The sequence below is a fragment of the Anabrus simplex genome, chromosome 6 (assembly GCF_040414725.1).
Source record: "Anabrus simplex isolate iqAnaSimp1 chromosome 6, ASM4041472v1, whole genome shotgun sequence".
Lineage (NCBI taxonomy): Eukaryota > Metazoa > Arthropoda > Insecta > Orthoptera > Tettigoniidae > Anabrus > Anabrus simplex.
In genome coordinates this window covers 264,057,183-264,072,122 of record NC_090270.1, presented here as the reverse complement: position 1 = coordinate 264,072,122, position 14,940 = coordinate 264,057,183, and the positions used below count along the sequence as shown (strand labels likewise).

The 14,940-nt window shown below is 43.7% G+C and overlaps 1 protein-coding gene across 2 annotated transcripts in view; it reads left to right on the top strand.

Annotated features, from left to right (window-relative positions):
* LOC136876422 (extracellular serine/threonine protein CG31145) overlaps positions 1–14,940 on the top strand; it is a 1,065,947-nt gene that overhangs the window by 1,022,561 nt on the left and 28,446 nt on the right. For both annotated transcript variants that reach the window (XM_067150388.2, XM_068228422.1), the window contains one exon: positions 13,542–13,608. Coding sequence is in view for 1 of the 2 variants with exons in the window: in XM_068228422.1 (XP_068084523.1) it covers positions 13,542–13,563 (22 nt within the window). In the remaining variant the exon portion in view is untranslated. The remainder of the gene's footprint in view (positions 1–13,541; positions 13,609–14,940) is intronic.

The window sequence follows — 14,940 nt, the reverse complement described above, 5'->3', positions numbered from 1 at the left end:
ATGATCGTTAAAGCGTGAAGTCCATATGGACCGACATCGTGGTTAGCCCGATTCGAGTTGCGTTTGTCTAGAAAACTTGGGCTATGTGCCGATTTCGAGTTTCACCTTCTCCCTTCCTATAATCTTATATCACGTCATTCATCTCATCTCATCTCATCTCATTAATTGCTTTGTTGAGGTTGACGTCAGAAAGGGCAGACGGTCGTAAAAAATCGCTACGAAGATTCATCTCACTTCATACCCGAATCCGTACAGAAACGGTACAAGGGTTGGACATTTATTATTATTATTATTATTATTATTATTATTATTATTATTATTATTATTATTATTATTATTATTATTGTGGTTTTATGGCCGCATTGGACCACTGTAGTCAATTTCTGACCGGTCTTCTATGATGTTTTATGGTTTTTTGGTTTCTGTTCTCCAGTATTTCTTCATTCTATCTGATCTGCGTTGTCGTTCTTCTTCTGAAAATACCCTTTTAGTTGTTTCTCTTTTATCACATTTTGGTAGGAATCTAATTTTACTATTCTCCAATTTATTTACTTTGATTGTTCTTTAAATCGTCCAAGGTTATGTCTAATTCTTTCATGTCTTCTGTTATTTCTTTTATCCAGACAGGTTGTTGTTTTTGTTTCCAAACCTTTTCCAAAATTCTGCGTATTAACCTGTCTTGAGGTGTTCTCAACAGATGACCGAAGAATGATATGATAATAATGTTAATGTTTTTAGTTTAACGCTTCACTAACTAGTTATTTAAGGTTCTTTCTGAGGCGTCGAGGTGCCGGAATTTAGTCCTGCAGGAGTTTCTTTTACGTGCAACTAAATCTAACGACACGAGACTGACGCATTTGAGCATCTTCATATACCACCGGACTGAGCAAGGTTCGAACCTGCCAAGTTGGGGTCAGAAGGCCAGCGCAGATAGAACCTAACCTATAATCCTTTGTCCTAGTTATACACATTTCAACAAACATAACTTCATCTAACATAACCCAACCTAATATACGGTGATGTAAAGGATTCTATCAAACGGATTGTAACTGTTTGTAATCTCAATTTATAGTTTTAATAATAATAATAATAATAATAATAATAATAATAATAATAATAATGTATGTTCAACCCTTGTCCCGTTGCTTTACGGGTTCGGGTATGTAGTAACACGAATCTTCGTTGTGAAATTTTACGACCTGATACCCTTCTTGACGTCAACCTCGTCAGAGGAGTTAATGAGATGAAATGAATGACGTGACATATGATAGTAGGAAGGGAGAGGCGAAACCCGGTGCCAGCATATAGCCTACTCCTTTCAAACAGCACGAAGGAGCTGTTCAAGGCTTAAAGTGCCCATCCAACCGACGAATCACCATCAAGAGCGACATATGAACAGTACGGAGAGATTTGGAACTGAATCCAGGCTTTTGGCATAAAATTTAGTGATTGAAAACTGTATACCACCATACCCTGCCGGCCAGCATTCTGATGGTGAAAATATTTTCAACCAGCGGGATTCGAAATGGATAATCACAATCTCAGACCACATATACTCGACGCTTTTACGATAAAGACCATCTGGCTGGCTAATAATAATAATAATAATAATAATAATAATAATAATAATAATAATAATAATAATAATAATAATAATCAGAAGAAGGCGACTGGCTTTTTACGGACACCTATCCAGAATGGACTCAAATAGATTATCTCATAGGATCTTCAAGGCTGCTAACAAGGGCAAAGCTACTGGGTTCGTGTGGATGAAGCAAGTGGAGAAGGACCTTTCGGAACTCCACATAAATCAAAACGACATAGCTGATCGGAGTAACTATCATTCAACTCTTAAAACTAAATCCTTTGTAACATCCCTCACAGAAGTTACCCACAGACCAAAAGACGAGACCAGGAAATGGTCTGAGGAACGTAAGATTGAATTTAGCCGGAAAATGAAGGACTACTGGGCCATCAGGAAAGCTCGAGGTACCAACAAGAAAACAGCTGCCAAACCAGCCGCTAAGAACACCAATTGTGGCAAACAACGACGATGACTTCAAGAAACAGCTAAAACACAAGCACCGTGGTCCATAGATGGCCCTAACGAATTAAAAAAAATAATAATAATAATAATAATTTATGAGCAGAAATTATTATATGACGTCATGCAGTCTGCCTACGTGCGAATTGTAATAATCACGTGGCAGATAAACCTTACTTCTACCAGGTTTTAACCTAAGATCTTCGGATCCGACCACTGATTCAAAATTGGGGCACTTTTGATTGTAGCAATACATACTTAGAACATTCACATACAGTACCGTATATATGTAAATGGAATTTGGAAGAACCATTCAACCATTTAGCGGTGGCGGTGATTGTTGTATTTTAAGGGCTATTACAACGCGATGATCATACTCAAGTCGATCTGTGACAGAAGTAATAAACACATGCCAAATACCACCATTACGAGGAGAAACTTCTGGGAGATAAATTATCTTACGTACAACGCGAAGCACTTAGGCTATAAGCATCACCGATATCGTTTCAAACACCCTTTCATTTTTATGGCAAAGCAAAGCAAAAAGCAAAGTCATCTCCGTACAGGCCATGAAGGCCCTTGGAGGGTTGGAAGGTAAAGGCTTCCACCATTCGTAAGCTCGGCACTTGATGGGGGTAGAGTGGTTAGCTCTACGCCCGGCCGCCTTTGCCCCCAGGAATTAACCTGGTACTCATTTTTGGTGTAGGCTGAATGAACTTCAGGGTCATATGCACCTCCGAAAGTGGAAATTTTGTTTCTTAAATTTTACGATTTCCTGACGGGGATTCGAACCCACGTCCTTCCGGGCGAACCGAGCGCGCCTTTACCGCCTCGGCCAGGCAGCCCCTTCAGTTTTATGGAAACAATCAAAACCTTTTCTTACCTTTAAAATTTCAGTCATTACAAAGCATATTATTGACTACTACATATAAGTAACAATGTCAACGAATGATTTATTTTGTAAGCTTTAATGGCAATTTCCCTCACCGGAGGGTCTGCCTTACCAGGGCTGCACTCGGCTAGAAATAGCCACACGAAATTATTGTAATGGCATTTAGGTCTACATGTCATTAACACTTTAGATTCTCTCAGAATAATGTGCTTTTTGTGTTTGCTGCGAAGCGTAACAACATTAGAGGCTGAATGGTAATGATGCTGGATTGTTGTGACGATATACGAGGGTTGTAAAAGAAGTACACATTTGTAAATATTGACAGAATGCAATATTTAATGAACTAACAAGTACAATTGCATTACATTCCTTCAATGTAGTCACCTGCAAAGTCTGTTTAGCCTACCTTTTGCCGAATGTCAGGAAGTAGTTGGGGACCGTTGGCAAGGCGTTCTCTGCTGACAGCGACGGAGCGTCCTTTTTGCGCGGAGTACAGATGCCACGCCAGGAAATTGGCGGCCTCTGCGGGGTTCCCTTCAACTTCGGAGAAAGGTCGAAGTCACAAGGACTCACATTTGGTGAGTACGGAGGGTGCTCAAAGACCTCCCAATGCCACCGTTGCTTTACATTGTTTGCGATATCGACATAACAACGTGCGTTGTCATGCAACACGATAGGGTGATCGTCTCGCAACAAACGTGGACGTTTGCACCTCATAGCCGGACGCAGATGTCGTTCCAGAAATCGGCAGTAGCAGTCACTGTTGACGGTTTGTCCCTCTGGCACAGCGTGTGTAAGAATAGTCGTATGCCACAATCAGCATAAACATCACTCGACTGGGTCCCTGTCGAAATATCCGTGGACGTGGCAACCTGGGCGACGCCATTTATTCAATTGACGCTTTAATTCAGGCTCGTAGGCTCGTGCTCATATATCATCAATGGCGACAATACTTTGCGGTACCTGTGCAGGTGAATACCAGCCCGTCCATACCGTGGATGAGTTGATGTGGAACCCTAAGGGACGCATTTTTCCTTATATTAAGACATTTCGTCAATATGTGCCAGACCGTTTGATGACTGAGACCAATTTCTACGGTTGATTCCCGGACAGTCCATCGATGGTCTACGGAAACGAAACCACTCACAATGTCAATCTGACCTTGAGGAATGGATGGCCGACCTGTGCGGTGAAAGTCCGCATTCTTATTTCAACTCGCACGAAACATCTTGATCCATCGTGCGAGCGTCCTATAGTTAATGCATTCTCGCCACAGGCTTCACGTAATCCTCGATAACATTGTGATGCATTTTTGCCACGGGAAACCTTGATTGCCTTTTAAAACCATACTTTAGTGCAGTGCAATCGACACTCTTTACTTCAACGCCACACAGCAACAACACTCCCAAGTGGATGCCCGACAAATGTACGCTAGATATCGACAACAGCGCCACCTGACCGCTCCATATCCTATTTCCGCATGTCCGATCTCCTGCGAGTGTCTGGACTACGTAGCCTCTACTTTATTTACAGCCCTCGTAGAAAGGACAAAGGGATAAGCCATAACCCGTCTAGCAGTGAAGGTATCGACTAAAGAAAGGAAAGAGATATGGATGTGTTCTATGTCTCCACCCACAATGGAGGAGGGACAATGGAAGATGCAGGCTTCACAAACATAGTACCATCGGGGTCGGTATAAACAGGAGAGAGTAGAGAGAGGTCCGACTGGTCACCATAAAACCTGTGTCGGTGCGACGTAAAGCAAAATAGCAAAATAGCAACAAAAAACATTCAGTCACGTTAATGTCATTTCCCCAATGGAGATCTTTCCTTGTATTAACACCTAGGTACTTACAGTGATCCACATGAGGTACTCTCCCCACTTCAATACCAAACCAAACCAAACCCCATGGCACTACAGCCCTTGAAGGGCCTTGGTCTACCAAGCGACCGCTGCTCAGCATAATGGCCTGCAGATTACGAGGTGTCGTGTGGTCAGCACGACGGATCCTCTCGGCCGTTATTCTTGGCTTTATAGACCGGGGCTGCTACCGTCAGATAACTCCTCAATTCTAATCACGTAGGCTGAGTGGACCTCGAACCAGCTCTCAGATCCAAGTAAAAATCCATGACGTGGCCGGGAATCGAACCCGGGGCCTCCGCGTAAGAGGCAGGCACGTTACCCCTACATCGCGGGGCCGGCTAATTCTTTTAAAGCCAGTAAATTTATTGATATGAGGCTGAATTTTTAGCACCTTTAAATGCTTACAAATACCAAACGGAACGCGTTCAGAAGTATAGCACACTATTGTCTGAGCTAGTCAGCGCGGCCATTATTGGGGAGAAGCTATAGGCTGTTGTATCATCTAATCATAACATGCCATGCTAATAATAATAATAATAATAATAATAATAATAATAATAATAATAATAATAGTACCTCTGTGGCTCAGGCAGCAGCGAACCGGCCTCCCTCTCCTGAATTCCGTGGTTCAAGTCTCGGTCACTCCATATAAGATTTGTGCTGGACAAAGTGAACGCGGGACAGGTTTCCCTTCGAGTACTCCGGTTTCCCCTGTCATCTTTCATTCCAGCAACACTCTCCAGTATCAGTCATTAATCATTGCCCCAGAGGAGTGCGACAGGCTTCGGCAGCCGGCACAGTTCCTGTCCTCGCCGGTAGATGGGGTTTCAATTGCATCCCTGACACGGTCGAACGACTGGAAACACACTGTGGATTTTCATTTTCAATAATAATAATAATAATAATAATAATAATAATAATAATAATATGAGTAAAGGACTGGAATCACAGATAAGGCTTTTTGCGGGTGATGCCATACTGTATAGAATAATAAATAGATTACGGGATTGTTAGCGACTGTTAGAAGACCTTGCCAAGGTTATGTGATGGTGGTAGTGGTGATTGTTGCTTAAAGAGGAAGTGCAAGTAGGTAACCATCCTCTATATAACACGAATCAGAGAGAAAAATGGAAGGGATCCGACACTTCGAAAAATGATATCGTCCAAGGAAAGATAATGGCCACGAAGGGCGTGAAAATGAGACTCCCTAGACCTCGAATGTTCGGAGACGGAAAAGAACAAGAGTTGACCAAGGGAGGTCGGATAGGATAGTTTAAAGTGAGAAGCCTAGCACAAGTAAGTGTAAGCAATACCAGGACTCAGCGAAGGGCCCTGTGGTCGCCAACCCACGCTCAGAAGTTCAGTCCCCCTGTGGGTGGGGGCGGTAGAATAACACCCACGGTATCCCCTGCCTGTCGTAAGAGGCGACTAAAAGGGGCCTCAGGGGCTATGAACTTTGGAGCGTGGGTTGGCAACCACGGGGCCCTCAGCTGAGTCCTGGCATTGCTTCCACTTACTTGTGCCAGGCTCCTCACTTTCATCTATCTTATCCGACATCCCTTGCTCAAATCTTGTTCTTTTCCGACCTCGACGGTATTACGTATGGAAGCCTAGGGAGTCTTACATTTTCACGCCCTTCGTGGCCCTTGTCTTCCTTTGGCCGATAACTTCATTTTTCGAAGTGTCGGACCCCTTCCATTTTTTCTCTGATTATTGTTATATAGAGGATGGTTGCCTAGTTGTAATTCCTCTTAAATCAATAATCACCACCGTCGCCACCATCAGAAGTTCAGAGCCGTGGGACTCATTTTAATTGCCTCTTATGAGAGGCAGGGGATACCGTGGGTGTAATTCTGCCGCCCTCGCCCACAGGGTGCGTGTTATGTGATGGACAGCAGACAACGGTATGACGGTAAACAGGGTGGAAAGTCAGGTTGTAAGTTTCACAAAGAGAAAAGTCCTTTCAGTTTCAATTACTGTAGACTATTGATGTGGGGCTGGCCCCGTGGTGTAGGGGTAGCGTGCCTGCCCGGAGGCCCCGTATTCGATTCCCGGCCAGGTCAGGGATTTTTACGTGGACCTGAGGGCTGGTTCGAGGTCCACTCAGCCTACGTGATTAGAATTGAGGAGCTATCTGACGGTGAGATAGCGGCCCCGGTCTAGATAGCCAAGAATAACGGCCGAGAGGATTCGTCGTGCTGACAACACGACACCTCTTAATCTGCAGGCCTTCGGGCTGAGCAGCGGTCGCTTGGTAGACCAAGGCCCTTCAAGGGCTGTAGTGCCATGGGGTTTGGTTTGGTTTGGTTTGGTATTGATGTGGGGAGAGTACCTCATGTGGATCACTATAAGTACCTAGGTGTTAATACAAGGAAAGGTCTCCATTGGGGTAATGACATTAACGTGACTGAATGTTTTTAGTTGCTATTTTGCTATTTTGCTTTACGTCGCACAGACACAGGTAAGTTTTATGGTGACGATGGGATAGGAAAGGCCTATCTCCCGATTATTGGGTACTGGCCGCACTTAAGCGACTGCAGCTATCGAGCACGGTGACTGATAATAAAAGATACAGATCTCTTCCTGTGGTTATGAGGGTATTTAAGGGTTGTAGTAAGGAAGTAAAGAGGGCGTATAAATTACTGGTGTGCGTGGAATCTTCACCGGGATTACTTGATTCGAGAGCTGGAAGAGATCCAAAGGGTAGCAGCATGATTTGTTCTGCGTGATGTTCGACAAAGGAGTAGTGTTACAGTAATGTTGCCAACTTTGGGCTTGGAGGACTTGGAAGGTAAGGAGGCGAACTGCTCGACTAAGCGGAATATTCCGAACTGTCAGTGGAGAGATGGCTAGATATTACGTTATTAGGCAAATAAGCTTGACCGACATTTTTAAAGCAGGAAAGCTCACATGACGATAAATATGGAATTCAAGAGGACAGACTGAATCAAACAATCGTTTACAGGAAAAGGAATTAGGGATTGGATTAATTTACCTGGGGAGACGTTTGATAAATTTCCATCTTTTTTGATAGGTAAACAACCGATAGGGAATCTGCCATGCGGGTGACAGCCCTAAATGCAGGTCGGTGGCGATTGATTGATTGATTGATTGATTGATTGATTGATTGATTGATTGATTGATTGATTGATTGATTGATTGATTGATTGATTGATTGGTATTCTCTCTTCACTTTGAGGTTAGTTGACATTCCCTCTGTGGGTGGGGGCGGTAGAATAACACCCACGGTATCCGCTGCCTATCGTAAGAGGCGACTAAAACGGGCTCCAGGGGCTCTCAACTTGGGAATGTGAATTGCCGACAACGGGGCCCTTAGCTGAGTCCTGGTATTGTTTCCACTTGGGTCAGGCTCCTCAATTTCGTCTATCCTATCCGACCTCTCTTGGTCAACTCTTGTTCTTTTTCAACCCCAATGGTATTACATTTTTTTTGTTAGTTGCTTTACGTCGCACCGACACAGATAGGTCTTATGGCGACGACGGGATAGGAAAGGCTTAGGAGCTGGAAGGAAGCGGCCGTGGCCTTAATTAAGGTACAGCCCCAGCATTTGCCTGGTGTGAAAATGGGATACCACGGAAAACCATCTTCAGGGCTGCCGAAAGTGGGATTCGAACCCACTTTCTCCCGGATGCAAGCTCACAGCCGCGTGCCCCTAACCGCACGGCCAACTCGTCCGGTAATGGTATTACATATGGAGGCCTAGGGAATCTTTCATTTACACGTCCATTGTGGCCCTTGTCCTCCTTTGGCCGACATCTTCATTTTCAAAAGTGTTGGATCCCTTCCATTTTTTCACTTTGATTCGTGTTAATAGAGAATGGTTGCCTAGTTGTACTTCCTCCTGAAACAATAAACACCACCTCCATTTTTTTATATATTTGTTCGTAGCGTCGATCTCTACAGATCTTTTGCTACTACTTTCACCATATGATATGAATCTGCGTGCAAGTGGAATTGCGGAAGTGTAGAGTGTTGAATGTGAGGAAAGGAACGTTAAGGACGAGACAGACACCCAGTCCCCAAGCGAGGGATATTAATCATTTACAATCAAAACCCCTGACCCGGCCGGGAATCGAACCCGGGGCGGCCGGGTGACAGGCGCACGCGTTGCCCCCTACACCGCGAGGCCAGACACCACCACCTTAGTTGACACTCAAATGAACCTAGCTGCCACATATTTTAAAAAAGTCAACCAAAAACAAATGTTAAATTGGAAGTTTAAAACAAAGTTCACCATGACTATCTTCACCACAGAGATTCTTCATGAATACCTGCTGCGAACATACCAGTAATGTCATGCGAGTCGGCGACCCGGAGAAGCGAAGAAATATTCATGAATGTAACAACTGGTGTTAGCCCATTTGTATGGGACGCGAGTGTGTTGTTTTATACAGACATAATGACTGCGTGGGGCCCATCGCATGTGTGTGGATTATGGAGATAATATGAGGCTCATAAATCAACTGACATTTCTGCGTGGATGGCGACAAAGTTTAAACCATTGCATCGGCCGTGATGCATTGCGTGTGTAATGGGATCTGCTGTGGCCTATACGATATTCAACATCACAGACCACAAGGAAGTCCAGAACGGAGTACTTTCTACTGAAATGGCATGTCATTATTGCAAATATTGATTAGAGTGACCCAGATATAAATGCTTTGAATTTTAAACTAACACGAAACAAATTGTTGAAACCACTGTGATCTGAAACCTCTCTGTGTAATGAGAATATAAATAATCATTGCTCACTAGGTGATGCAGCACAATGTTGCCACATTACTCTTCAAACATACAGCGTTGGGGATGGGGATGATAGATGGGTTACATTTCCGCAGAGGGATAAGTTGGTCTTGTTACTCCGCGCTACGAATTACAAACTTAAACTTTGTGTACTCCGAGAATGAAATTGTCCTCACGACGTTCCGTTCTAACATAACTCAACTATATTAAAACAAGCTTTTATAACTGAGATAGAGAAATATCTAATGAAAAATGTATGAAAGATGTATTTTCTTTTAGGAGCACAGCCACCGATTTTAAAGAGATGATCAGTGAAGCAATGAAATAAGAGTTTGGCTGCATGGTTGACTGATTAGCGTCTTCCATCAATCATCAACCATCATCAATGATCTGCATTTAGGGCTATCGCCCCAGCGGCAGATTCCATATCGAGTGTTTACCTTCCAGCTTTTCCTTAAACGTTTCCAAAGAACTTGGAAACTTATCGAAGATTTCGCATGATAAATTATTTCAATTCCTTATGCCTCGTACTAGAAAAATACAGTAAATTTGCTCCAATTTGTCCTCTTGAATTCCAACTTTACCCTAATATTATAATCTTTCCTAGTTTTAAAAGTTCCACTCAAGCTTATACTTCTACTAACGTCATTTCACGCCATCTCTCCACTGACAGTTCGGAACATACCACGTAGTCGAGCATCTAGTTTCCTTAATCCCAAGTTTTGGTCTCTCAGTCTCCGAACATCGCGTCCGATTAGCGGCTAGTTCATGGGATTATAATCGCGAAGAGTTTATTTTAATAATTCGTTCAAACAAGTCCAGTATGATTTGGAAGAGTTGAATATTGTTTAATTGCAGCGAACTGCATATAGAGATGAGTATTCTGAAGAACAAACATATAAGACTTTAACTGAAAACTTGGCAATGAAAACATATGTCATATTTGATCAAGAAAGGGCAGCCAGGTCGGAAAAAGTTAAGAAGTTTTGGGAGGGGAGTAAGGTGATTGAAGATAAATTCCCAGTTAATTTTTTGAAGACTTAAATGTATATGGGTGCTCCAATGTGGGCGTAAAATACATAAATAAATAAATAAATAAATAAATAAATAAATAAATAAATAAATAAATAAATAAATACAAAATGACGTATGGGCTGGTGAAAGTCTTTCGAGTTTAAGTCCATATAAGCGACTTGCGCGTCTGTGAGGATGGGACCATAACTAAGATGTATTCTAATGTTGAATACGGCAAAAATCTCAGTCTCCGAGTCAGAAGAATTAACTAATTATATACGTACAGTTAAAATTCCAGACCCGGTCGGGAATCAAACCTGGGGCCCCTTAGAGCACAGGTCAGCATTTTTGCCATCTAGCCATGGAATCGGACCAATCTTCTCATCCCCTTACAAGGTCCCTGTTCAGCATATCAGGTGAGGCCACCTTGATGAGGTACAGGTTCTACTTCACAGTTGTATCCCGCCGACCCGAAGTCTCACGCTCCAGGACACTGCCCTTAAACCGGTAGAGGTGGGATCCCGCGCAGAGTCGGAGCAAAAAACCAACCCTGGACGGTAAACGGATTAAGAAAGAAAGAAAGAAAGAAAGAAAGAAAGAAAGAAAGAAAGAAAGAGAGAAAGAAAGAAAGACAGACAGACAGACAGACAGACAGACAGACAGATAGAGAGAGTAAACAGTAATAAAACAATAAATTAGTACTTAAATAATTTCTGTCAACACTTAAGTATCTAGCTGAAACTAAAACGTATTAGCTAAAGAATATAACTTTTAGGTTCTTCAGTCAGTCGAAACTAATTTTTGATTAAAATAACATTTATAAAATACCTGAAAAAGAATTACGAGTAGATTTCCTTGTCCTTAAATTACACCCCATATCATTATTTTCGTGGGATGTTTTATAGTTTCCTTAAGGCACTTAGGAGTGCTATCTTGCATGTACTTGTAATTTCAAAACAATTTAGGAAAGTATTTCGGAGCATTATGGCAGTTTCCTTCTCTTTTGATTAATGTTATCATTAGATATGAGTCATTGAGCGAGTTGGCCGCGTGGTTAAGGGAGTGCATCTGTGAGCTTGCATTCGGGAAATAGTGGGGTAAAACCCCAAGTGTCGCAGCCCTGAAGATGGCTTTCCGTGGTTCCCCATTTTCACACCAGGGTAATGGTGGGTCTGTTCTTGAATTAAGGCAACGGTCACTTCCTTCCAACTCCTAGCCTTTTCCTATCCCATCCCACCGTCGCCATAAGACCTATCTGTGTCAGTGTGACTTACAAGCCAAGTGTAGAAAGAAATAAAAAGACATGAACCGAAGATTCTAATACTGCTCCTCTGCTATGACAAGCATGATTTCGCTCAAAATGCATAATTCCATTACCATGTATTGTATTCCCTTTTATTACTTGCTACTCAATATCTTCTTCTGTCATTCCCGCCTTGTTTTTATCTTTTCCAGGGACCTCTATGCGTGGGGGTGGTAGAATTACACCCACGATACCCCCTGCCTGTTTTAAGAGGCGACTAAAATGACCCCAGGTGCTCTGAACTTGGGAGGGGCCTTAGCTGAATCCTGACATTTCTTCCACTTACTTGGGCCTGGCTCCTCATTTCCGTCTATCCTATCTGACCTCCCTTGATCAACTCTTGTTCTTTTCCGACCCCGACGTTAGGTATCGAGGCCTAGGGTATCTTTCATTTTCACGCCCTTCGTGGCCCTTCTCTTTCTTCCGCCGATACCTTCACTTATCGAAGTGTCGGACCACTTCCACTTTTTCTCTCTGATTAATGTTAATAAAGGATGGATTCCCAGTTGTACTTCGTCTTAAAACAATAATCACAACCACTACCACTCCCTCCCAGGGTAGGCACTTTAGTTCAAATACTTTCTCTATTTGTGTGTTTCAACGTACAGGATCTTCAGCAATAAACTGCCATCATCACCTTCTTCGGGGTATTTTCAAGTTTTTTTTTTTTTCCTAGTGGTTTAACGTCGCAAAGCATTTCACCGACGGAAGGATGGGGAAGGGCGCATTGAAAAGTTTGCGGCCGTGGCGTTAATTAAGACACAGCCTCAGCATTTGCCTGGTGTAAAAATGGGAAACCAAGGAAAACCATCTTCAGGGCTGCCGGCAGTGGAGTTCAAACCCACTATCTCCCGCGTGCAAGCTCACAGCTGTGCGCCCCTAACTGCACGGCCACCACGCCCGGTCGTACAATGATCGTTGGAAGTCATCTTCATTTTTAGAAATTAACATTGCGTTGAAAAAATGAAATGTCGTATGGCTTTTAGTGCCGGGATATCCCAGGACGGGATCGGCTCTTTTTCTATTTGACGCCTGTAGGCGACATGCGCGTCGTGATGAGAATGAAATGGTGATGAAAACAACACATACACCCAGCCCCCGTGCCATTGGAATTAACCAATTAAGGTTAAAATCCCCGACCGGGCCGGAAATCGAACCCGGGACCCTCTGAACCGAAGGCCAGTACGCTGACCGTTCAGCCAACGAGTCGGACAACATTGCGTTGCATTCTAACTATAATTTATTTGTGTTTTGCTTTACCATCTTGTATCTCTTTATTGTTTCTATCTGTGTCGTTTTATGTTACCTAATTATTTCAATTAAATATCGGTATATATACGTTTCATAAAATATCCCTGCAGTTTGAATAAAAAAGTAACTTATAATTAAATAGAACAAATAATCAATAGCCGATAGCTGTTCATGTGATGGTTCCAGAAGTAAGGAGGTCCTGCGGTGCTCTGGTCAGGTTCGAGTTCTCCTTTAACGAGTAAGCAAGGCGCAGCATGGCCCCCTAATGAAGGGAGAAGTTTAACTGAAACCTCTGCTGTTCTGTTCATTAATGAGAGAGCGAACCTCTTTGTTCCGAAGCCTGCAGCAAGAACAAGCTATTGTCGTCACAAGTCGAACGATTGTCAATTTGTAACTCTTCCACTTTCAGGATGAAGACGGTGGCTGTATAGTCTGCGTACGAGGGAACGAGTGGAGGATAATCTTCTCGGCTGTGGGTGAGTACACATTCCACTGCTTCCAGGCTGGAATTTCTCCCCATTAACTCTGAGATATCCCGTACAGTACACAAAGTGCAATTATTACGGCGTGTTTGTAGTCAAGCATGGTGCTAGTCATTTGTTGCTTCAGATCTCCGACAGTATTCTTCCTAATAATTATAAACTGTGTTGTATAAGTCCTATCGTTATTCCTACTTCTCTGACGTCCAGGATATAAATATCTTAACATAAAATACAAAATAAGTGAAACTCAATCGAAGAAAGCTGTGCACACAGATGACAGTGAAAAAAGATACCGTACTTCGCGTATACGAGACCGAAACTCTATGTACGTATCACAGTAACTAGAAGACAGACGGTAGGTGTCACGAGACGGATGCGCAGTTGACTGGAGTGGTCGTGACGTCACTGGACTCTCCCTCCCATTACACTACGCATTGTTTTGAGCGTTAATGTCAGCCTATATAAACTTTGGTGTCAGTGTTTTCATTCTAAGCACCACCATTCACCATTTCACCAGCACCTGACCTGAGCAGACGTCACTCCGAGCCAGCACCCTGCCAACCGCCAGCTCAACGTCGTCGCCCGCCAAGAGCCAGCCCAGCCCACTCGCTCTCGCCATCGCCACGAGCCCTCGCCCGCACTCTCGGGCAGCCAATCACCGTCGAGCCTGCCAAGTTCCCAGCGCGGTTCGCCTTCCCAGATATACTCTGGGACCAGTCTTTCTGCGGTCTGCCATTTCACCACCGGCTCTTCGTGCAGCTACTGTTCCAACTCAGCACGGTGAAGATCTCCTCAAGATAAAGAGCAATTTGTCTGCACTCTGCGGGTACCTGTTCGTGCCTTGTCTCGGCGCGATCCGTTAAAACTACACCTGGTACGACTGGTGCCCGTTGAGTGCCCCTACGCTGGTCCTCCTAGGAGTTTGACCGTTTAGTGCTTCACCCCCCCCCCCCTCTACTCACCCTTCCACCACCGGGACCCGCTTGGTGGATCGAGTAGCCAAGACCCCGGTACTCCCATCATGACCTCCGACTCTGACTCCTCTTTCAACTCTTATTCTGAACTTCTTCTTCCTGACTCCTCACATCACCAACCATTACTATATCAAACCAACCTACCCGAGTCCGAATACCTGCCTTTCATCCTACCGTATATCAGTGAACCCGAAGATAATCCACTCCAGCAACTTCAGGCTTTACATGCACATCGCTACGTCATTTCCACCGCCACCTCCCCAGTCCTGGACCACATCCAACTTATGCAGGAAATCAACAACGGCTATGTCCTCATCTTCGTTCATAGCCGAGAGGGATTTTTCAAAATCCG